At 42.3% G+C, this 26458-nt stretch overlaps 1 protein-coding gene across 1 annotated transcript in view; it reads right to left on the reverse strand.

Annotated features, from left to right (window-relative positions):
- Positions 1-1783: 1783 nt before the first annotated feature.
- Positions 1784-26458, reverse strand: part of LOC143986570 (ferroxidase HEPHL1-like) — a 172938-nt gene continuing 148263 nt past the window's right edge. Inside the window, exons 16-20 of the mRNA XM_077484971.1 lie at positions 24239-24461; positions 13855-13994; positions 8474-8636; positions 2979-2999; positions 1784-2896 (exon numbers count right to left, since the gene is read on the reverse strand). Coding sequence (XP_077341097.1) covers positions 2694-2896; positions 2979-2999; positions 8474-8636; positions 13855-13994; positions 24239-24461 — 750 coding nt within the window. The 3' untranslated portion in view covers positions 1784-2693. The remainder of the gene's footprint in view (positions 2897-2978; positions 3000-8473; positions 8637-13854; positions 13995-24238; positions 24462-26458) is intronic.

The following is a 26458-nucleotide window of genomic DNA, read 5'->3' on the forward strand; positions in this document are numbered from 1 at the left end:
TTTTCATTTCGAACGTTCGTGTCCCATAGACTTCAATGGGGTTCTAACGTTCGTACGAATTTGGGGTCCGTTCGAAAGTTCTGGTGCGAACCGAACCGGGGGGTGTTCGGCTCATCCCTAATCTAAAATAAATCTTGACAAAGCTAAATTGGAATTTGATCTATTCCTTACTGAAGCAGTGGATGAAACCATCAAGAGATCACAACACAATTTCTATATCAATGCGAATAAACCTCACACACTATTAGCAAGGGCATTAAAATTCTGCCAGAACCCAATGAAACCGATATGTCTGAAAATCTCTAGGGGTGTATACACAAATAATCCTTTAAAAATATTACAAAAATTCAAAACACATTTAAAAAATGTATACTCTTCTAATAATGAGTTGGACCCTTCTAGAGCAAATGATTTTTTCTCTCATATATCTCTACCGACACATGGGGGCCACGTTTCGTGCACCCATCCGAACGGACAGAAACGACCGGCGGAGATTACATGCATGTGTTTTTAACAATAAATGTGAGTAGTTTTTAACCTAAATAAACAAAGGATTTTGTTTAAGAACGTATTACACTCTGGATGTGTCTTTCCTCATGTATAACTTTTGATGGAGACTATACGAACGGAACAGTGAAACTTCACCCAGTGCACCATCAGCAGCCAGAGAGCGACACAGTGGCTTACATTGTGAAGGTCCATCTAGCCCCACAAGGGGCGTAAGTTCTGGTGAGAGCATTTACATATTACAACACTGAGTGGCGCACCGGGGATGAAGGTTTCCAATTGAAGACCCGCACTGTTTGCATTAGTGGATGAACGTTCCCTATTGAATTCATGCACTATTTATACTAGTAGTCTGCGGTGGCAGTATTATTAGCCAAAATACTAATATTGGACACATATTGGATACGTGTAGCAAATGCACATGCGTCTTTATGCGATTATTGGCTGAACTTGGATTTGACCTCTAGCCTTTTTGCACTTTCTTTGCACTTATTTGCATGGTTCATTTTCATTCTGAATAAGGACACTGAAGGATATCTGTAGTGTTTTTGTGCTGTCTAAAAGAAATTTGCCATTTCTACATAAGAACGCAATATCTGCTATGACCTATGTGAATATTTACCATATGAATTATTTGGGGTTTCACTTATTGCATGATGACACTTATATGATGATTTAATATTGATTGCATTTTTATAGATTTTTATTTTATTTAATTATAAGTAGGAAGCATTTGCACTTTAATTTAATATAGCACTTTTTCATAGCACTAATTTTGACGATAGGTCAATTTGAACACAATTATCCGGGTTTAGCGCCATAACCTCTTTATTTAACATGCTGGTATTTGGTTCCTACGAGAATCGCCAAATTCTCAACAGACCTCACTGGCCTCTGCTTTCGTGGCTGTCCAGAAAAAGGTACCTATATACATACCTGGTGGCATTGCTCAATTGTACAATCATTTTGGAAAAAGATCTTTCTGATTATTACAAAATTTTTTGATCGTCCAATTTTTCCAGACCCAATTATAGCTCTCCTTAATTTAAAACCAGCCTTTCTGAATCAGAAACAATTCAAATTAGTTCTTACACTCCTGATAGCCGCAAAGCAGACTATAGCCAATGCGTGGAAAACTGATGTGGCGAATATTGCAGAAACCAAACGTAGAATGAATCAATCTTTCATCCATGCTAAAATGGACGCTATAGATAAAAACCATATGACAAAGTTTTGATATAATATGGAAACCTTGGATTAAATATTATACGTCAGATAATATTGACAACCGAGTTTTATTGTTATGGTGATTAAGATTTTTTATAGAATTACATTAACTGATACATAAAACCTCCTCCGGAAAATTATTCCCTCCCCTTCCCCTCCTATATACCTTTTATGTTCTTCCCTTACTATATATTACTTACTATAAACATACTTTAGAAGTTATGGTCAAAACTTTAAAATCATATATTTTTTTTTAGACATATTTATATTTTCTTGGGATTAAAATGTTTAAAACTCAGCTATAAGAATGTTTTCAAATTCTAAAATATATAAGGCCATTTATTATCATTCCCACCAGAATATCTTGAAATTCTTCTTTGCTTTGTATCATCCGTACTTCAATATGTCTACTTTTTATTTCTGGTATCACATAATTTGTCTTATATTCTGTACATGTAATTTATTTTAACATAAAATAAAAACTTTTGAATGAGAAAAGCATCTGAAAAGCTCCTCAGTGTGAAAGTAGTCTAAGCCGCACAGCCTGGGAAGTACTTAGCCACTTCCTCCCCACCTTGCCATCTTCTTCCAATTACATTCAGCAAAAAGTTCACTTTTGGGTGGGGGGATGTAGACACCTCTCAGCGTTTCATATTTTGCTTATAAACACGTACCCTGTTTCCCCTAAAATAAGACCTAGCATGAGTGTCGGTGATGGCTGCAATATAATCCCTACCCCCCAAATAAACCTCATCCTCTTTCCCCAAAAATAAGCCCTACCCTGAGAATAAGACATAGAAGGACTTTAACTAGGGCTTATTTGGGGGGTAGGGCTTATATTGCAGCCATCGTCCACAATCACGCTAGGTCTTATTTTAGGGGAAACAGGGTAGTAGTAAAGTGCAGCTGCACAGAGTTCCGAGTCACTTGTTCATTGGGCACCCAGTGCATCGGAGTTCTCATATGGGATTCAATGGCAGTGATCCATTATAAATTGTATTGTAGTGTATCTTCTTCTTTCTAAAGTGGAGAGATGACATTACGACCACCAGCAGCACCAAAAGAACCAAACTGATGGACAGGAGAGAGACCAGAGCCGTGTATGCCTGGTCCACTGTTAGGACTTTTCCCAGGAATGGCACTCCGGTGGGGCCAACAGCATCTGTAATACAAGTAATAGAAGTAATTCAAGAAGAAGCTGATGACAATATACAAAGACTATATAACTTTTTATCATTACTTACCTTTGGGACGAGTAATTTCGTCTGAAAATAAAAATAAAAGCAATAGTTAGTTCACATCAATGTATTCTCCTAAAGGCTGGTACACATGGGCCAAAAATCATCCGGTTCAGATTGCCCCCCTGCCAGGACACACTAATTAGTGCTCGTAGCCATTGACTGCAAGCGCTGATCGGATGCTGGATGGCTGCTGGTTTTCCAACATGCCCATTTGACAGAATAGGGAGGTTAGGCTGCTGTACACACTGGCCGAATGGTGGACAGTTTCTACAGTTAAAAACATAACATAACAAAAAACAAAGAAACAAAAACATAACATAAGTACATAGCAAGCATAGAATTTTTTTGTTAATACTCTCCAACTTCTGAAAAATCCAGATGCATTTCTGGTGCATAGCACTGCCAGGGAAGATGGATACCGGACGTGGATGAGCTGCAAAACCACAGGGAGAGGGTGTTTTTCAAGTGACCCTGAGTGTGATACAAATAGACCAAGAGAGGCTACATTGAGGTTTGGATAGCATCACTCAATAATCATCACATTGAATACTGTTTAAACAACCCCTTCATTGGATTCCGCATACCACCCTGATCTGTGACCAACCAGTCTGTGGAGGGCTCTCATATGATACTCCGCCTGTTTATTCCTTGGGGCAGTGTCAGTAGGCTTCCAGTGACGCCATCTTCTGCAGTGCTCTACTGCCTTCTCTGTCTGCATAGTACATTCCTTCAAATCAGCTTCTGCTTACCTTTTGACAAATTTATGATCACATATTCTCCTATTCAATATCCCTGATGAAGGGCTTAAACCAGAAATGCGTTGGGTACCGGAGATTTTTCAGAGACTGGACAGTATTAACAAAATAATTCTATGCATGCTATGTACTTATGTTATGTTTTTGTTTCTTTGTTTTTTGTTATGTTATGTTTTTAACCAATCATTACATGTATGTGTGATCAAATGTTATATGTATAAATAAAGGCTTTTTATTCTGTATTAGTGGTATTGTTGCCCTTAAACTGTCAGGTCACCTGAGAGCAGGTGACAGATGCACTCCGTAGAAGCCAGGAGTGCGCCGCTAAGGTAGTGGACCCTAGGACTGACTGCTGCGGATTGAACCCCGAGAGGTTCAGGAAGCAGGTCTACTAGATCACTAACACAGATCCCTGTGGGATCTAGAGACTAGATTCCCTAGGGCGCCGAGTCTAAGAGCCAGCAGGTGTTCACCAGAGCCTCTAGTGGAGAGGATGCACTGCGCTGCAGTCTAGCTCCAGGTTGCGCCCCTCAGGGTCTCACAGCTCACACTCATTGTAAACTTACAGGAGAAAGAGGAAGGAAGCAGCAGGTTGGTACAAGAATGATAGTAAAGGGATAAGCCAAAGGTTGGAGCAACTAGCAGACAAGGATAAACATAGAACACGCCAAAGGCCAGGGTCACAAGCAGACAGGGATAGTTGAGAACAGGCCAAGATCGGTAACTGGAATCAGATGTAGGAGACACAGCAAGTTGCACACGAAAGCTAAACACACAATGGTTGGTCAGCCAGGTTGGCTTGCAATGCACATATAGTGTTCCTAATTAGAGGCTGAGGTGGAGCTATGCTGAGGGAAGTTTATATAAGCAGTCAGGTAAGAGTGGCTGGCCTCTAAAGTTGAACACACGGTGGAGAGGTGAGCTAATAGACAAATGCCACGTACAAACGACCGTTTTTTCCGTCAGAATAAACTCTGACGGTTTTTCCGATGGAGTTTCGCTGAAACGGACTTGCCTACACACGATCACACCAAAGTCCGATCGTTTAGAACGCGGTGACATACAACACGTACGACGGAACTAGAAAAGGGAAGTTCAATAGCCAGTAGCCAATAGCTGCCTTTGCGTAGTTTACGGTCTGTCGGAACAGCATAAAGATGAACGTTTTTCCCAATAGGAATTGATTCCGTCCCAAAGATTTAAAACATGTTCTATTTCTAGGTCTGTCAGAATTTTCTGAAAAAAAAGTCAGCTGAAGCCCACACATGATCGGAATATCCGATGAAATGATTCCGTCTGACTTTTTTTGCCGGAAAGTCCGGCCATGTGTACATGGCATAAGATTACTGCATAACCATGACATAAACTCCCAAGCAAGGGAGGTTTTCCTTTTTTCCTACATATCAGGGATGTGGCAACATTACACCAATCTCTGGCATGATGAAAACATAACTATATATAAATGTATAGCTTGGGTGAAACTACTGTATGCTAAGCCATTGGCTTGGTTGAGGGTTAATAACACTATCGCTGACACCATTGAAATAGCTAAAGGCACTCGGGAGGGGTGCCCATTGTCACCCCTGTTGTTTGCCCTCGCTATAGAGCCACTAGCAGCCCTTTTGAGGGTATATGGGGAAGTCAGGGGTTGCAGGATAAATGCCCTGGAAGAAAAATACATCCCTGTATGCTGACGATGTGCTCCTATACCTAGCAGAGGCGGAGAGGTCTTTGATTACAGCCTTGAATAGGATCTCCAATTTTGGAGATTATTTGGGATTTAAGATTAATTGGAAGAAGTTTTCCCTTCAACCCAGAATATAATCCTAGGTTACCCCTAGATATTCCACTGCAGATGGTTTCTCGCTTTCGGTACTTGGGGGTTGAGATTCAGCTACCATTAAGCACATACATTATATATATAATAATATCTCTCCCCTGATGACTCATCTAAGGGATAACTTGCAAACGTGGTCTAAGCTGCTTCTCAACCTCCTGGGCTGAATTAATGTATTCAAAATTATCTACCTCCCCAGATTTCTATATTTGTTCTGGCATGCCCCGATTTATATCCCTAAGAAACTGTGTACAGAAATCAATATTTTACTCTCCTCGTTTCTTTGGGGATCCAAACCATCTAGGATTTCCCTGGACACATTATGTGTACCTATATAAGCAGGAGGTATGGCTTTACCAAACTTGCAATGTTACTACCTTGCAGCCCAGTTGACACATATCCATTGGTGGTTCTTTCCACAGATGGATGTTGCTTCAGTGGCCACCCTGGCAGCTCAAGTCCACTTGTATGAAGTTCTTATTAACGTATTATATAGGAATGGACCATACCCCAAACAGGGAGCACATATTCTTAAACTTTCCTACAGGATATTTCACATGTGTTATGGTAAAAAGGGTGGTGCTAGCCCTGACTCTCACACAGTGAGAGTCAGGACCCAGATGGGAAAAATTGGGCACAATATGGTGTCACTTATGCTCCCCAGCTGTTTAAAGATCGGACCCTTAGATCATTCAAAGACTTGCAGATAGATTATAGGATTCCTAATACCTTTTTTTCCCCATATGTGCAACTACAACATGTAGTGGCGGCGCAATTCGGTTTAAAGGAGGTCGGGCTCTCTCCATCTAGCACGGAAAAAATGCTGTTTGAAGATGATCATTTAAAGTTAATTTTCAGATACTATTTCGCCTTGCTGACCTCCTCCTCCCCTAGAATGGAGAGGGTCGCTGCACAGTGGAAGACGGATATACCGTCCCTTACAGAGGAGTCATGGTCTGACGTTATGGAATCGCTGTTCCCTTCGGTGATCTCGGCCAGAGACAAAACTGATACAGTTTAACTATTTACATTGAATATATTATATCCCTGCACGTCTTCATAAGATGGGTAGGGCCGATTCACCGGTTTGTCCAAGGTGCCATGCAGAAGAAGGAGACTATTTCCATATGATCTGGCTATGCCCCCTTGTGGGGAGATTCTGGGCGGAAATCCTGAAATTCTTGGAGGAAAGATTGCCCCTCCTAAATAACTGCTCTCCAGCCAGATATCTTTTGGGGAGCTGGAGGAGGAGATTACTAACTCTCAGAAAACCCTACTAAGGCTGGTATTTTTCTACGCTAAATAAGCTCTAACTCTCAGGTGGAAGGACCTGATTCCTCCATCTCTTTAAAGATGGGTGGAACTGATTCACAAAGCATTGCCAATGTACAAACTGACATGCAAGACTAGCGGATGCCCCAAATTTTTTTAGAAAATATGGGCTGGATGGATAAAATCTGTATCTGGGGACATAGAGGTGTGATATGGGAAGGTATGACAGAGTAATACAAGTATGGAAATGGACAGAATGAGACTAACACCACACAGAAGTAGCAATAAGGAAGAATACAATTTTATCAAAAAAGTTTTATGTTATGTTTATTTTGTTTGTCGAATTTTATTGATAAGATGCTGCAGATGTATAACATGATACACATATTTTGTTCATATGTAACAAGCCTATGGATGTCTGTTGTTAAGGTTATCCTCAATACAAGCAAGTAATGGATATTGGATTTGTAAATCTTCTGCTCTGTGCAGACCCACAGCACAGAGCAGGTAAGTATACCATGTTTGTTATTTTAAACCCCCAAAAATAAGACTTTAGTATCACTTTATGGACTTATTGCTCATTTGGTCTAGGAATACAACAGATCAAAATTATTACTTTATTTACTGGTCCAGTGGCAGCTGTCACTCTGACCTTCTTTGCTCTTGCACTGGTCGGCCCTTAACATCATCAATCAAAATGCAGGATCAGTGATGGCTGCTATTTCTGCATTATATGTGATGATGTCGGTGGGCTGAAATTTATATATATATATAGGATTGGAGAAGAGTATTGACTTCATGGGACTGGTTGTCAAACTGGGATGGAAGCCTGAAGGACCACAGAGTAGTGCCGCCTAAACACGATTGTAAATTCGGCCAGCAAAAGACTGATGAGAGCTTTTAGTCGGTAAAATGCGATCATGTGTATGCTCCATCAGACTTTTGCTGATCGTGTGTGGCATAAGGCTTAATTTACACAGAAAAAATTACACCCACCGTCATGTTCTGGAAGCAGTACTGCCCCTGAATGTGTCCTATTCAAGTGAATGTGGCTGTGCTGCAACTGCCCTGCAGTCGCATGCAAGGAACACAGTTGGGTCACAGTGTTGGCAGCCACACTGCAAGGGTTAAATGCTCATTAAGTCTAGGGGAGATGAAGAGGTTGTATTACTTACCTCTTACTCTGCTCCAGCAGGCTCCGGTGTTCTCCTCTCCAGGCTGTGGATGGTCCCTTTTTGTGTTGATGTAAAATGCATATCTTTTAGGAATAGTATTACCCCTTATATCTGTACCCCTAGACTTATCCAGCAGTTAACCCTTAAAATGAGGGGGGCCCAACTGCAAGGGTAATTTTTTTCTTGTGCTCAGAGTTGTGTTTTAAAGCTGGTCTTTCATGATAACAGAAGGTTGGCTTTACTCACAGCCCCATCCTACAAATATATATGGCTTAAAAAAACTTTTGTGCTAAAAAATGTTTCTGAGAAGCATGGGTGACTTCATCGTGCCAGCTGGGTGCTCAAAATTTTGTAAGAATGGGCTCTAGACAATTGCAGAAGAATTAATGCTAGTGAAAACGAAAAACTGCATCTTATACGTCATTTCTGATTTTGCCCATAGTTCTGCATTAAACTTACCTGACCTCTCCTTCACAGTAAGGGTTGTCTCCATGCCAGCATGGATGTGATCATTGACATGACAGTGAAGAAGCCAGGTCCCTGGGTTACCAGCCACCAATTCTATAGTCTGAAATGTCCCGGGAAAGAGGTCAAACACATCTGCTCGGTGTTCAGTGTCTTTCTGGAATAAAAGAAAAAGGCTACTGGTGAGATACCAAGCCCTCCTTCTACCATACAGGAACAACAATAAAATGTTTCTAAAGTATCTAGCGCCTTCTCTGGTGCTACTAAGGAGTAGATAGAATAAGGTGGACCTCTGAATCTGTGACTTGATTCACAGTAAGCCTCAGGTGACTTAAGACCCACTGTGAATCAAGTCACAGATTATGAGGTCCACCTTATTCAATGTCTTGTAAGTGTCAGAGGAGGTGCTAGATACTTTGAGAACCACTGCTAAATATATACCATTCTTTCCCCCAGTGACAAAACATGGTCCATGTTTTGAAACAAGATAAGGAAGACAAACTCGAAAAGTGAAGACTTTTTTAAGGAGCATTTCAAAATGCTAATTGGGTAGTAGCCTGGAAAATGTACCCTTTGTCTGGAATTCCTCCTAAAAAAAACAAAAAACTTAAAGAAAAGAAAGTATTTGAGAGAGGGGCTGGCTTATCAAAATGTTGGAGACACCATAAAAAAGGGGTCCCCAAATACCACTCCCTATGTGGCAAATGAGTTATATTTGATTCTAACAGTACCAGCACTGTACCACTGCACAATACATTCAGACATAGGAGTTGATTTAATAAAACTGGAGAGTGAAAAATCTGGCGCAGCTGTGCGTGGTAGCCAATCACTTCTAATTTCTGCTTGTTCAATTAACCACTTAACAACCGCCCTATAGCTGAATGACGGTTACAGGGCAGTTTCTTAACTCTGGGAGGCCGTCATATGACGTCCTCTCAGAATTCCGCTCTCGCGCGCCCCCTGGGGCGCGCACTCGAGAGCATCCTTGACCGCCGGGTCCACAGGACCCGGCGCATCCCGGATCATGGTAAACGGCCGCTCATAGCCAAATGACGGAGTGATCAAATGACGGAGTTCCTCCCTCCCCCTCTCTGTACCGATCGGAACAGCGGAGGGGGAAGAGATCGGTGTCAGCAGCGATGTGGGCTGCATCTGCAGTGCCCACATCGCTGCTCACCGAAAATTAACCCCTCAATTCCCTGCCAATACCCTCAATACCACCAATAATCGTCGCCTATGGGGATTTTGTAAGTAGCGACGTTTGGCGCCATTCCACGAGCCTGTGCAATTTTGAAGAGTGACATGTTAGGTATCTATTTACTCGGTGTAACTTCATCTTTCACATTATGCAAAAATTGGGCTAACTTTACTGTGTTTTTTTTTTTAAGCACAAAACTGTTTTTTTTCCAAAAAAAAGCATTCGACAAAATTCGACAAAATTCAAAATTGCAACGACCACCATTGTATTCTCCAGGGTGTTTGCTAAAAAAACATATATAATGTTTTGGGATTCTATGTAATTTTCTAGCAAATGATTTTTACATGTAGGAGAGAAATGTCAGAATTGTCCTGGGTGCTCCAGAACGCCTGATGGTGCTCCCTGCATGTTGGGCCTCTGTATGTGGCCACGCTGTGTAAAAGTCTCACACATGTGGTATCGCCGTACTCGGGAGTAATAGCAGAATGTGTTTTGGGGTGTAATTTGTAGTATGCATATGCTGTGTGAGAAATAAACTGATAATATGACAATTTTGTGGAAAAAAAAAAAAGTAAAAAAAATCTTGATTTTGTAAAGAATTGTGGGAAAAAATGACAACTTCAAAAAACTCATCATGCCTCTTACTAAATACCTTGGAATGTCTTCTTTCCAAAAAGGGGTCATTTGGGGGGTATTTGTACTTTTCTGGCATGTTGGGTCTCAAGAATTGAAATAGGCCGTCAGTACTTCAGGTATGATCAATTTTCAGATATTGGAACCATAGCTTGTGGACTCTATAACTTTCACAAAGACCAAATAATATCCACCAATTTGTACTTAATTTTACCAAAGATATGTAGTAGTATAAATTTTGGCCAAAATTTATGAAGAAAAAATTACTAATCTGCTAAATTTTATAACAGAAACAAAGAAAAATTCATTTTTTTACAGAATTTTCTGTATTTTTTCTTTTATAGCACAAAAAATAAAAAACCCAGCGGTGATTAAATACCACCAAAAGAAAGCTCCATTTGTGTGAAAAAAAGGACAAAAATTTCATATAGGTCCAGTGTTGCATGACTGAGTAATTGTCCTTCAAAATGTGAGAGTACCGAAAGCTGAAAATTGGTCTGGTTATTAAGGGTGTTTAAGTGCCCAGTGGTCAAGTGGTTAAACTGGAAGCTGGTTGGTTTCTATGCAGAGCTGCACCAGATTTTGCACACTACAATTTTAGTAAATCAACCCCATAGTTCGCTTGCTCAGAACAATTCTGCATCAGTAACAATTGAGTTCTCTGCTCCCCTGTCACTACACATATAGCCACCCTAATTGAAATCGGCTATGTGATGTGCTGAAAACATAGCTCATTTCCCAGTGATAATGGTTACCAGGACAAATAGAGAGGGTAAATCTACCCAGTGGGTACACAGAAAGCAATAAAAACCCCATAAGGTGGCTAACGCTATTGAACACAAAAAAAATGTTTTTGCTTTAGATGCACTAAAATGCCTTAGCTGACAACAATAGTAAATGGCTGATACCATAATCCTTAAGAAGGTACATTTATTTTTTAACTGAATTAACCCATCACCTCTCACGCTATGTTAATTGCACCTCTTTGCCCACCTACTCCCTATCAGACAATACCTGAGAGACAGCTGTTTGTTACTACTCTCTGTGAGCTTACAGTTTTGTTTTAAGGAAAACATAAAATAACTCTTCTTGCAAAAGTATAATACAGTAGATTAATGCTTTACATTGCAACTGACTCATGTTGTGACCGCCAACATGGCTTTGCTTGAACAGTGCTCCAAAGCAGGTAAAACAGGTTATATCAAAGAGACATGTGACCGATATCTGGTTGATCTGAGGCTGCCTGATACCTGCAAATACTACCCAATCCATTGGATCCCCAATATCACCTGGAAAATCTATTCAAGTTAATCTTCCATACTGCTTTTTAGAGCCTCTAAACCAGTGGTCTCCAAACTGCTGCCCCAGGGCCAAATGCGGCCCTTTGCTTGCTTTTATCTGGCCCTTGGGGCACTATTTGATCCACTGACACCAAAAACGGGTCACAGTTCCTACCAATGACACCAACAATGGGGCACAATTTCTCCCAATGACACCAAAGCTAGGGCACAATTCCTCCCAATGACACCAACGCTAGGGCACAATTCCTCCCAATGACACCAATGATGGGGCACAATTCCTCTCACTGACACCATGGGGCATTGTTTACTCTCATTGATGTCAGAACATTTTCTACTCCCTGACAACCACGGTTTGGCCCCCCTAAGGTCTAAACTGACCCTTTGTTTACAAAGTTTGGAGACCCCTGCCCTAAACCCAGGTGCTCTCAGATTGCAAATGGTAATGTATAAGTCAAAGTCAAGAGGCTGGCCTACCTTCCAACATCTCTCAATGCAACGTGTGACCCTCACTAACCAACAGAAAAGAGTGTGGGGTGGTGCCATAGCGGTGACTTAAAGTGGAATTAAACCTTCCTATCCTATACAGCCAAAGAAGCTGCCATCTGAGCCTCTATTTAATTTCTACATGCCATGGTGCTTCAACCATGATACCAGCCATTTTATGGTTTGACGGTTAGGTAGACTGCTAACATAAGCACACTAGTAAATGTAACGCCTAGTACACATGATCAGAAAATCTGAAAAAAAAAAATACCGCTTTTGAAACGATCACCCGATAATCTGATCATTAGCTTTTGAGAGCTGATCATGACAGTTCATCCAAAATTATCCGAAGGAACAAGCAAAATTTTTTCTTATATGATACCAGAATGGACGATTTTCATTTAATCAGTACAGTATTCATCACAAAAAAATAAATAAAAATGAAGATCAAGACCATGCATGCTCGGAAATGAAAGAATACATCACAGTACATCATATCACTTCCAAAGTTGTATTCTGTAGTACGAGATTTTATAAATTTAGTAACCTCTTCAGTTTCAATATCAGACTAGCATTGAAGAAAAAAAAGGATGATCATTCATCCGGTACTCTCATCATGTGTAGAAGGCTTAACAGTTATCATTCAAGGAATGTCTTGAATGTAACTGTTTTGGAAAACCAATTCAATTGGTGAGTTTAGTTCTACTATTAGTTACTATGTCTACAAATAAGGGCTCCCTTGTCCCTAAGAAACCTTCATCCTAAATTAGAAAAGGCATTTTTTATTGATTCCTTTTCCCTGCTCCCCCAACTCTCTGACACAAAGATCACTGCTGCACTCAAAGAGGACCTATCCTGTGGAGGCTGTGCCCAAAAAAGGCAAGCAGATGAAAAATAACTACTCAACGGTAACACACGTGTTCTCCCCACAGCTGAACTTTTCCTCAATAATGACTTAGGGCTCCTTCACACAGATGTGTCCGTGTACAGAGCACGCTCTGCTCAGTGGGGGATCAGCTCCGTCAATTTCCGCTGAGCAGGCAGATGACAGGCCTGTCTCTGCACACTGTGCAGGGACGGACCTGTCAGAGCGCCGCTCTCCCCTATGGGGGATCGGATGACGACGGACCATAGAGTCTGTCGTCACCCGATCTGATCCGCATGGAAAAATAGTTTTTTCGGATCGGAGCGGATCGGATGTCAGCGGACGTGTCACCGCTGACATCCGTACCTCCATAGACCTCTATGAAGTGTCTGTTCAAGTCCGTCTAAAAAACTGAGAGGCGGACCTGAACGGATCGTCCGTGTGAAAGGGGTCTAACTTTGTTTTGCAATGTGTCTCTTGGTACTTGGTACTAGCATTTGCTTATGTCATCTGATTTACTTATGTAATGGCATTTTGGTGTCACTTTTGTATATCTGCATAGGGGGACCCACTTAGCTTTCCTGGGGAGCCATTGTGTTCTCCTAGTGGGGGAAGCCATCTCCGCTAGGAGAACACAGTAATTATTGCTAGTAATCACATGTAAAATTCGGCAGGTTGATTGCACCCAAGTTGATTGATCAATCAACTTGGGTACATTCAGCCTGCCCATACATGGTTTGAATCTTGGGCAGTTCCTGCTGAATCTGCCATGTTTGAACCATCTATGGCCAGCCTTGGAGTTTCATTATAAGCAACAATATTAAGAGATTAGATTGGACAATGTATTTTCGTACTTTATTGGTAGGAATGAGCAGGGGATCTGACATGTACTCACCCTGTACAGGAAGCTTTGTGCATGGAAATGGACAGTGTGCATGTCAACTTCTTCCCCCAGTCCTATCAGGTACCAGTTGGTCTTTTCACCCTCGATCATGGTCAGGCCATGTAGATTTCCATACATTTTACCGTTTATTGCTGGAAGACAAGAAAGACATATTCAGCTACCAACCAGTAGTTTGAAATTACCCATATCAACCAATTGAATCTGAGGGCATTGCAACTTTTTTCCCACATACATTTATGAGTTGTACATAAAGGAAATAAAACAAAGGACATTTACATAACTTTGCTGTGGAGTCAGTTGCTCTGTGTTTGCTACTGTTTTAGGTGAAAGAATGCACCAACTACTTTACTCTGGGCTGTGGACATCCAGGCTCTTAACCAATTTAAAAGGGTTTAACCCTTGTGATAGACAGAGCCTACTTTGAAAGGTGGCAAATATTAAACAACAAGGTGCTACAAAATCTCCAGAAGAAGCCACGTTTGTGGTAAAACATGTAGAAGCAGTCAAACTTATGGCCTAAATTTAATTACCGTATTTATCAGCGTATAACACGCACTTTTCCCCCCTGAAAATAGGGGAAAAATCACTGGTGCGTGTTATGCGCCGATAGTGTACTTAAGGGGAGAAGGAGGTTAGGGTTAGGGGTTAGGGTTTCCCCTAGAAAAACAAGATTAGGACTCAGGGATTGGAATAGGGACATCCCCCAAAGGTCAAAGGTCAGCAGGCATGTCCTCAGAGGTCAAAGGTCAATAGGTCGGGCTGACCCACCCCACCAAAGTATTCCGCCTACCCCAACTAAGTCGGGGCATGAACAAGTCAGGGTAAGCGATTTGCACGCGCTTCCCCGACTTGTTCAAGCCCCGACTTGTTCATGCCCCGACTTAGTTGGGGTAGGCGGAACACTTTGGTGGGGTGGGTCAGTCCGACCTCTTGACTTCTGGGGGACACACCTGCTGACCTTTAGAGGAGGTCCCTATTCCAATCCCTGAGCACTGCCGGAATCACCGAGCCGACATGTCCTGTTTACTCGGCTCTGACGTCACACACACGTCCCGCAGCCGCCACTGGCATTGGACCAGTGTTCTGTCAACCACAGGAGCTGGTCCAATGGCGATGGCGGAGGCGAGACTGAGAGCCGAGTACTGTGAACAGAAGATGCCGGCTCGGTGATTCCGGCGGCGCTTGTCCCCCTCCTGATTTCCTGCACTGCATTAGAGATGGTGAGGCTGCAGATCGGCACAGAGGCTGCAGATGGGCATCAGGCTGCATTGGATGGGCGCATATCAGACTGCAGATGGGCACAGAGGCTGCATTGAGGCTGCAGATGGGCATCAGACTGCATTGAGGCTGCAGATGGGCATCAGGCTGCATTGAGGCTGCAGATGGGCACTAATTAGGCTGCATTGATTGGCACTGACCATTATTTTGCCTCAAAGTGGTTTATTTGAAAAAAAAAAATTATTTCCTGAAACTTCCCTCTTAAATTGGGGTGCGTGTTATACGCCGGCGTGTGTTATGCGCCAATAAATACGTAATTGTTTTACAATATCTATCTAATAACATTTCAATTTTTTTTTTTTTTTTTTGGCAAATTTTGCTTTTAATTGACTTTCCTGCACCCTAAACTTCAATTTCGTGCTCTTTGGGTATATACAGTTGTCATATTTAAAGGAGGTGGTGCATTTTTTAGAGTCCCCTTGCTCCAATACCAATATGATAAATTTCTCAATTACTTTGTAGCTCTTTGAAAAATATGGGTAGTTAAAAGAATAATACAGAATAAGTGGGCAATAATACATTTATTATTGAATCCTTATTAAATCATTAGCAGCAGCTCTTAGGGAAACCTTTCTATGCTTACCTTCCCTGGAAACATGTACAAAAGGAACTAATCTAAGGTTCCATCTCACCTATGCAGGTACTACAGTACGCGCGTTTATGCACAATCTCACGTGTCGTGTTTAGGGTAGCCCATTCATTTCAAAGAGATGCCCTATGTATGACAAAATGCACAAAAAATGTGCAAGACCCTTTTTTTAAATTGCACCACACCAAAACACATTGGGGTCGATTTACTAAAACCGGAGCGTGCAAAATCATCTGGTGGAGCTATACATGGTAGCCAATCAGCTTCTAACTTCAGCTTGTTCAAGTAAGCTTTGACAAAAAACCTGGAAGCTGATTGGTTTCTGTGCAGAGCTGCACCAGATTTTGCACACTCAAGTTTTAGTAAATAAACCCCACTGTGTACTGTGGTGTGCTTTAGTGATGCTTCTGGGGTTGGTGTGTGATCGACTTCTGCTAATGACTTTAGCAAGTAAGTGACAGGTGCGTGAGAGGCAGGCAAACCCGCAGATACTATCACTACCCAGGGGGCAGTGTCAATTGGGCACTGTGATGGCTCAAAAATCAAGCTTTGATAAGAAGAGGCCCCTAGAAACTGGAAGAAAGCAACTAATGGGGGGGATTTTCTTTATAATACAGTAGTGAATCATGAGTATGCCCTCCCTTCCAAAAGCATGCATCGGTGACATCAATGGCTGCAGAGACAGTAAATATCTCCTAAACGGTTAGGAGATATTCCTTGTAACTACAGGTAAGCTTTATTATAAGCTCACCAGTAGTTATAAGTGTCCAAGCGGTGTTTACTACCATGCTTTAATTATATATACAGTATATACACTATATTACCAAAAGTAATGGGATGTCTGCCTTTACATGCACATAAACTTTAATGGTATCCCAGTCTTAGTCCATAGGGTTCAATATTTAGGTTGGCCCACCCTTTGCAGCTATAACAGCTTCAACTCTTCTGGTAAGGCTGTCCACAAGGTTTAGGAGTGTGTCTATGGGAATGTTTGACCATTCTTCCAGAAGCAAATTTGTCAGGTCAGACATGTTGGATTAGAAGGCCTGGCGCACAGTTTCTACCTCCAATTCACACCCAAAGTTGTTCTATCGGGTTGAGGTGCAGGCCAGTCCAGTTCCTCCACCCCAACCTCGCTCATCTATGTCTTTATGGACCTTGTTTTGTGCACTGGCCTAAATCATTTGGTGGAGAGGGGATTATGGTGTGAGGTTGTTTTTCAGGGGTTGGGCTTGGCCCCTTAGTTCCAGTGAAGGAACTCTTAAGGCGTCAGCATACCAAGACATTTTGGACAATTTCATGCTCCCAACTTTGTGGGAACAGTTCGAGGTTGGACCCTTCCTGTTCCAACATGACTGCGCACCAGTGCACAAAGCAAGGCCCATAAAGACATAAATGAGTGAGTTTGGGGTGGAGGAACTTGACTGGCCTGCACAGAGTCCTGACCTCAACCCAATAAAACACTTTTGGGATGAATTAGAGTGGAGACTGCGAGCCAGATCTTCTTATCCAACATCAGTGCCTGACCTCACAAATCCCCTTCTGGAAGAATGGTCAAACATTCCCATAGACACATTCCTTTTTTTTTGTGCCATCTCAGTCGGTTACTTTATCTCGCGGAGTGTAATCAACTCAATGTTCATATCTCCGCTAACTTTGACATCATTGTGGCAAATTTCTGTTTTTCTTTTCATTGCTTTTAATAAATAGTTTTACATTTAAACACATATAAATACATTACTCCCTACTTTCGTACTTTCGTTAACCCTCCCCCCCAAAAAAAAAAAAAAATTAGATCATCCTTCACAATGTCCTCTCCCTCTCTGTCCCCTTATCCCTCAATTATTTCACGACAGTCCTCCCTCTCCAAAAATGCCAGCCACTGCTGCCACTCCCCATGATCTTCTTCCTCTATATCTTTTAATTTATATAATAATTCTTCAATTATCCTCGTTTGCTCCACCCTCTGTACCGATTCTGTAATTCTTGGAATTTGTTTGGATTTCCAATAGCGAGGAATCAGAACTTTAGCAGCATTCAGGAGATGGGGGACTATCGTGTTTCTATATTGTGTTATTCCTAATTCAGTGTCGTGAAAAAGGCATGTCCAGGGGTTTTTCTTAAGTTTCTTTTGTGTCACCAAGTTTATGATTTCTACAATTTTATCCCAAAACTGAGATATCTCTATCATACGGATTTCTCTTGACGCTGAGTGTGTAAGTTTACATATTTTTATCCTGTGTTCCTCATCCCTTAGTGCACCTAAATCTTCTTCCCATTTCCCTAGAAATCTCGGAAACTCTAAATCCATTTCTTGTCTTAATATTTTATAGATTTTTGATACTTTTCGTACTAAACACTTGTTATCCTTCAATAAGTTCTCCATAGGCCTTAGACACTCTAGTCCCCGAAGCGGACATGGTAAACTTTGTGCAAAGTGTAAAATTTGAGTGTGCCTCCATTTATCTAACGGTTTATGTCCCCATTCTTGTGTGAGTTCCCTATATGTATATAACCTATTCCCTTTAATAATTTCTCCTAATTTTATTTCCTCTTTACCTGCCCATCTACTAAAACACAACCGTTCCTCTTTCCCTGGCAAAAAGTAATCCGTGTCCAAAAGTGACATTAAAGATGAATTGTGAGTCCAGTTCTGTGCCCTATTAATGCTATCCCATACTCTTAACGTGTGTCTCGTTAAATTACTTGTGTTTTCTCCTAAGTTCCGCTTTTCCGATGGTATCCATACCATTTTTTCTAGCGGTACTCCACTCAGTCTCATTTCCAGATTTACCCATCCTTTTTCCTTCTGATTATGTATCCAGTCTGCTACTCTAGCTATTATTATTGCCTCATAGTATTTCTTAACATCTGGTAGAGCTACTCCCCCCTTATCTTTTCCCTTTACTAAAACTTTATATGGTATACGTGCACGTTTCAGGGGCCATATAAAAGTCATCATTAATGTTTTTAATTTCCTAAAGAAACACATTGGGACCGGAACAGGAATCATTTGAAATGTATAATTAATAATAGGGAGAATAATCATTTTTATTACATTTACTCTACCCATCCAGGATACTGCTTTATACCTCATGTTATTCATTATTTATTTTATTTTATTTAGAAGCGGGATATAATTTGCGTCGTAAAGGCCTTGCCTCTGCGGGGTCAATTTTATCCCTAAATAGTTCAGTTCTGCCTTACACCATCTGAAAGGCAAGCTTGATATGAGGGTACTCTGTTCTACCTCAGGTATATTCAAATTCATGATCTCTGTCTTCGTAAGATTTATTTTAAAGTTTGATAGCCTTCCATAACACTCCAATTCCTTCAAGATCGGGGGGATCGATGTTCTTGGGTTTGTTATATACAATAATACGTCATCTGCGAATGCCCATAATTTATACCCTATCCCGCCCACCCTGATACCTTGAATATCCTGATTCCTGCGTATTGCCACCAAGAGGGGTTCGAGGCTCAGAACAAATAGCAGCGGTGAGAGCGGGCATCTCTGTCTCGTCCCGTTAAACAACTCCAGAGGGCGAGATAGGGATCCATTGACTCTTATTCTGGCCGTTGGATGAGTATATAATGCCTTAATCCATCTCATCATTCTGTCCCCTACCCCCTTATAGGTTAGGGTTTCGTACATAAAGTCCCAATCTTGTCTGTCAAAGGCCTTTTCGGCATCAATTGACATGAGCACTGTTGGGGTCTTTTCTTTATTCACCTCTTGGATCAGAATGATGGATTTCACTGAGTTGTCCCTTCCCTCCCGTCCCTGGACGAATCCCGCCTGATCGGTGTGGACCCATGTAGGTAGGAGAGCCTTTAGCCTGTCAGCTATTATTTTTGCGATGATTTTTATGTCTACGTTCAATAGCGATATCGGGCGATAACTCTCCACCGCGACTTGATCCTAGCTCTCCTTCAGAATTAGGGAGATGTAGGCCAGAAGTGCTTCTTTACGGAACGGTAGACCTTCACCTACTGCATTAAAATACTCACATAATTTAGGTACCAACAGAGTCTTATATCTCTTATAGTACCTACTAGAGAACCCATCTGGGCCGGGGCTGCTCCCTAATGGCATTTCCTTTATTGCTCTCTCTACTTCCCCAGTTGAAATGGGTGCCTCTAGGGCCTCCATCTCCTCTCTCTCTTCTCTTGGGAACTCAAGCTTCCTGAGGTATTCCCTAATCGCTTCCTTCCTTTTTTCTCCTTTACTACTAATTGTTCCCAGTTTATAAAGGGTACTATAGAATGCATGAAAATTCTCTGCAATTTCTGGAGTCGCAAATTTTAACTCCCCCTCCTTATTTCTTATTTTGGGGATGAAAGTCCTATTTTTTTGTTCCTTGACCCTCTTTGCTAACCATTTACCTGGCATATTCCCCCATTGGTATCTTTCCTTGTTTATCTCATGGAACCTTTTTCTCCTATCTTGGTCCAGGTACTCTTCTAACTCTCTTTTTTTTTTTTTGTAGATCCTGACTCTCCTGTATTCCTCTTGGTCTAGTTTTATGTTCCAATTGTTCTATCTCGTTGTATAGTTGCGACTTTCTTTTCTGTTTTTCCTGTTTTATTCCTGCTCCGATCCCTATTAACCTACCCCTCATTACAACCTTGTGTGTTTCCCATAGGGTCGCCCTAGATATTTCCTTCGTGTCATTTAATTCAAAAAAATCGTTCAGCTCTTTTTCGATTTGTCGACTTGCCATTTGTTCCTGTAAAAGGGAATCATTTATTCTCCAAATCATCTCCCTCTCTGTCTCTTCCTGCGTTTCTATTTGGGCAACTATCGGGGCATGATCTGATAGGGTGATAGGCTTGATCTCAACTTTTTTCAAGTTGGTCACAAGTCGGTGTTCTATAAAAACATAATCTAATCTCGCAAAAATTTTATGGACCGCTGAAAAATGAGTATAATCCCGCTCTTTTTGATGGCTAATCCTCCAAGCATCCAAAAGCTGGGCCTTTGAAAATGCTTTAATTACCCCCCTATATCTCTGTTGCGACGCTCTTAATCCCTCCCCCGAGGAATCCATCCTTGGATCTAGACACCAGTTTAAGTCCCCTGCTAATACTACTTTACCCTCTCTAAACTCCTCAAGTTTTATTAAGGTTTTCTTTAAAAATCTATCTGGGTTTCTGTTTGGAGCATAGATATTTGCTATTGTGTATTGTGTTACCCCCATTTTTCCCTTTATGAACAGAAATCTGCCATCTGGGTCAGTCAAACGATCATATTATTAGCTATTCGGAGAACCCCCCTTTCTGCGTTGATCATATGGGATCGACACATCTCCTCGAGGTGTCTTTTTCCTTCCCATATTTACCTCGGTGGCTCACGTCAGTAGGCCTTCAAGAAGCTCCCCCCCCCTCCCCCCCTCCCCCCGTCCTCCCCCCGTCCTACCCTCTCTTTTATTTAACTTCTAACTGTCTCCCCCTCATCAGGGTCTGCGCCTCGCCCCCCTTCCATCTTGCTCTCCTTTGTATTGGTCCTTCCTCTATAGCTTCTGTTCCCCACCCCGGTAGTAAGGGCTGGGGTATATCCAGCCTATCGCAAAAGGCTCTAAGGTCTTCCGGGAAACGCAATACTGCAGAGCGACCATCCTTTTTCCCTTTTAGACAGGCTGGAAAACCCCATTGGTACTCAATTTCCAGAGCCGACATCTGTTGAGTTAGAGGTTTTAATAATCTCCTTCTCCTTAGTGTTTCTGGGGCTAGGTCTGAGAACACCTGCAGATCTGCCCCATCTAGGGACAAGTCTGGCTGCGTCCTCAGCCTCCCCATTATTTGCACCTTTTCCTCTGGATAGTGGAATCTTGCTATTACATCTCTTGGGGCCTCTTCTCCTGCCCTCCTCCCCCTGGGAATCCTATGAACTCTCTCCAATTTTAACGGATCGGAGGGGTCCCTCTCTAACAAAGGGTTAAAAAGTTTTTGTAATGTGTCGCCCAGAACCCCGGAGCTATATTTCTCTGGGAGTCCTTTGATACGCACATTCTTTCTCCTCCCCCTATTTACCTGATCTTCAATTCTGTACTGGAGATTTATATTTGTTCTCTGCAAGTTTACCACTTGTTCTGCTATCTCATCCAACCTTTCATCTTGTTTATCTAACCAGCCCTATATCTGCCCTTACTCCTGCTATCTCTGTTCTTATTGACTCCTCCATTTTAGAAAACATTTCCGTTAACAACTCCTTTATTGAGGCTGATTCTACTTCCTGGGGTGGTGGGACACCCCCTCCTACCCCACCCGTATCTATTTCTGCCTCTCTTATTTCCTCTCTCTCCTGTTGAGTCCTTGTGGATCTACTGGGTTTGCCTTCTTCTAAGGCCCTCTGTCTATTTTGTCCTGATCTGCGTAGTGATCCTGCTTTTGGGCTACCTTGTCCCTCCTCTGATGTACTAGCCATGTTGGCCATATACCGCTGGATACCTCCCGGACTGGCCACCGGCGGTATATTTTTGCCTGCTTTTGCTTTCCCTCTCATTTTCCTTTTCACTTCCTTTCCTCTTTCCCTTTCCCCCCTTCTCCTTCCCTTATCCTCCCCCCCTCCTCTTCTCGCTGCACCGCGGCCTCTGATCCCCAGAGCCGTGGAAGCAGCGAGAGACTGGAGGAGAAACAAGGGGCTAACTAAACACCTCCGTATTATTATTCCTTTGTTATACACCCAAAATTCAAACTTACATACTACTTAAACAAATATATAGATATAAACAAATATATATTAAGGGTGTCCCGATGTCTTTTTGTTGGGCCTATAATTTTCACTGTGGTGTTTGACCTCTCCCTTCTTCTTTTGCTTTTAGGTCCTTATTTGATCTTGTCCTTATGGGTCTATTATATTTATGTTGTTTTTATGTCCCTGGGACTCTTTGACCCCTTTTACAGATAACCTTCATAAACTTATTCCAGTCTAGGCCGCACTCCCCCCCCCCCCCCCCCCCAAGAAATCTTAGGAGGTGTTGTGCTGTTGGGCCCCGCGCTATTCTGTTGGTTCAGGCTCTGCTGGCCCAATTTCCAATCAGGCAGTTGGTGCGGCGGTGGTGCAGCAGGAAATTACCAAGCCTCTTTGCTCTTCGATCACCACATTAATGTCTTTCCGCTGTTCCGTATATAAAATTAAAAACTGTGAGTCCCTGCTTTAAGAAGATCAATCCTTACTTTACAAAACCTCTTCACACAGCAATGTCTCTTTCTTTATATATCCCCCACTGATTCTCCTTTTTTGTTTTTACCATCCCAACAAACTTGAACCTTATACACCTTGTCTCAACGAGAGCAGCATTTTCCAGGTGTCACGTAAAGTGGGGAAGAAAAAGGAAAAGCAGATGGGAACATTGCCGGGGGGGGGGGGGGAGCGGAGTATAGGAGGCATGTGTATAAGAAGAGACAGTCTCCTGCTCCTTTCGTGCGACTTATCTTCCCACCTGCCTCAGTGCCGCTTCTTTATTTATTGTATAAAGTACAAAATATATGAGCGCTGTTTTCACCAGCGGCCCTCCTTATACCTCTCCGCTTCTTACCTCCACAATACCTCCTTTTGCTTGTCAAAGACTGCTTCACTTTTAAATTTTACTAGCCCACAATACTATACCATACACACTTCTCCGCGGCCAAACAGGGCATTTTCCAAGTATCACGTGAGGGAAAGCACAGCAATAATCCAATAATGATGGCAACCGTTCCAAGTAGTGAATATAGCAGGGATATTGCAGAGAAAATGGGAGACTTATGAGGATATCTCCTACCTCCTTCCTGCGACCTCTCTTCACTGTATCTTTTACCTCATAGTGATTCCTTTTTCTCTCCCGGAGCTCCTCGAGCGGATTACCTTACCTGACCACGCTGATTTTCTGATTCTGCTGGAGCAGGGGGCTGCGCTCGGCACGAGATAGGTCGGGCTGGGGGAGTGAGGCTATGGGCTCCCTCCGCTGTCTCTCTTCGTCCACTACCAAAGCGGCGGGTTATTCCCGCATGTTAAGCGATCGGCGAATTCTCCGCTCCCTCTGGGAGCCACCAAAGACCCTGATTCGCGGGCGGCGGGCGGCGGGCGGCGGAGAGCTAGCTGTGGTGCGGCGGGGCAGCGGTACAGCTTCCGAACCCGGCGGGGGCTCGTGCAAGCTCTCCACGGGACGGGACGGGACGGCGGGTTGCAGGAGGTCGAGCGTACGGGGAGACGCTCCACGGGCGCCTACGTCATGACGCTCCGCCTCCTCCTCTCCCATAGACACACTCCTAAACCTTGTGGATAAGCTTCCCAGAAGAGTTGAAGCTGTTATAGCTGCAAAGGGTGGGCCAACTCAATATTGAACCCTACGGACTAAGACTGGGATGCCATTAAAGTTCATGTGCGTGTAAAGGCAGGTGTCCCAATACTTTTGGTAATATACTGTAGTGTGTAGTTATATACACACACACACATATATATATACACACACATACTGTAAATAAAATACAAATATAAAGCTAATGAATAATTAAATTACCTACCGTGCATTTTATTACTTTCCTCAAATTCCTCTGTGATATTGACATCACTGGGGTCCTTGTGAATATATCTTTCAATGTTGTCATTTAGATACCATGAATTGTTCTCATCAAACACCAAGAAGAGAAGAGCAAGCTCCCGATCGACATCTTTTCTCCGACCTTTGCTGTCTAACACTCCCTTCCTACAAGTTATCAATGGTCCCACCAGGCCACTGTACATGTCCTGCATGGGGAAGATCAATGCATCAATGGAATTATATTGCATAGATATATCAGATGGAATAAATAGTTAAAAGCAACCTGTTTTATCCAAGTAAATTATAATCTACATTACAGACCGAGAGCGTTTACCACATATTGTTTGCAGATTTGTCATTAGTTTATTGAGTGGAGGTTTGGGTTAAGTTACGTTTTAAGATTTGTTTCTTCTTAATAACAACCTGGGGGGTTAACTGTTCTTCTGAACAGACACTTTGACTTTGAGCTCTGTCATGCCCCCTTGCCACCCCCCCCCCCTTTATTGCCCAGTTATTGGCAACTGAGTTGCTCTCACTGGTTGCACAAAATCACAAATTCATTTTAAGGCCTCAGTTCACCTGGCATGACTCATTATACATTGAAGGTTGGTACTGCCTACCTCAACCCTGCTGCCCTAGGTGCTGGCCCATAAGTGTCATTATGGCAGTTACAGTTTTGCCAAGCCCCATACAATGGAAAGGTTTCATTTAAAATATGAATTGAATTGGCATGTTGATGAACGGGAGAGAGATGAACCAGGGAGGGCAAAATATAAGGAAATTCCATTTTAACTCTAAGAACTGAATTCAGAACCCCAGAGTTACACGATTGCAGTGATCAAAAGTTTATTTTTAAGCAGTACTTTTAATGATGACCATATAGGTAATATGATTATAAGGTTTAACAACTGTTTATATGAAAATTATATTTTTCAGAAATAATATGTATCTATTGGGCAATTTGAAAGCCCAATGAATGTTGACCAAAGATGGTATACGGTGACCACATCCTTAAATTGAATGAGCATTTATTACTACATATAACCAGATTTAGGCTCACCTGGAAGGTGATAAATGTTGAGCAGCACCGTGGGACACTGTTGGAGGTTAGAGAACCATGGGAGGCGAAAGGCTCTGCGGAAGGCTGTTGGGAACTGTGGGATGCTGGGTGGCACTGTGGGAGGTTGGGGGGGGCACTATGGAGGCTAAGGGCTCTCAGGAAGCCTGGGGGCACTGTGGGCCACAATAGGAGCTGACTGGCACTGTGAGAGATCGAGTGATCTGCAGCTGGTTGGAAGGCTGGAAGAGGGAAGGACATGGCCCGGCAGTTTAGAACCACTGCTCTATAGCAATCCAAGGAGACATCCTGAAACCAGAACTCAGGATCAGTGGTCAGAGGACTGGCTGAAAAAACTAAACTTGGAAAAGAAGCCCCTAAGTTCCTGGATTATATGTTTGCCTGAGTTGTAGGAGCTTTTGAAGGTAAAGTGAGTTTTACAGTAAGGAAGCATACATACTGATGTGGTTTCCGGGCAGTTTTTGACCAATCAGAATGCATTGGAATACTAAAATTAAAAATACATGGGAAAGATTCAGTGTGTTACCGGAGCTCTGCTTTCTGCACAGTCAGTGAGTGATTTACATCTAATAAAGGGTAAATACACAACATATGGTTTGCAAACATATCCAAAACACATACAAATATAACTGGGAGGCATCTTACAAATGTATTGTGGGAAATGAACATGAACCCTAGGAGCCAAACTTTCTTTAATGACAAACACATGGCTAAACCGCATGTTAAAATGTATGCATCTGTGCTGGAGATGGAATCACTTATGGTGAATTAAAGCAGAACTCCAGGCTCAAGAGCTAAATACACAGAAATGGGAGCTGCTTACTTACTTTCCAAAAGATCATTGTCACCAGGACTGAAAGTAATGGAAAATCCAAAATTTTGACATATCATCAGAACAGGAGCAGAGGGGAAATCTTTCAATGTGGTCACCTGTTTGGGTCACAACTGTCTAAGGGCCCATTCACAGTATTGTGTTGCTGTGCCTTTCATTCTGAATGGTACCCCAATGCATCTTGCAGATGGATGTACATTGTAGTGTGCTGTCGAAAATGCTGCATGCATGATTGTGGTGTGTTGAGCAGCCTATTCAAATGAATGTTATAACACAACATGGCCTAGGAATAG

Source organism: Lithobates pipiens, unplaced genomic scaffold, assembly GCF_037356315.1.
Source record: "Lithobates pipiens isolate NorthernLeopardFrog02 unplaced genomic scaffold, aLitPip1_a1.2 Scaffold_17, whole genome shotgun sequence".
Taxonomy (NCBI): Eukaryota; Metazoa; Chordata; class Amphibia; order Anura; family Ranidae; genus Lithobates; species Lithobates pipiens.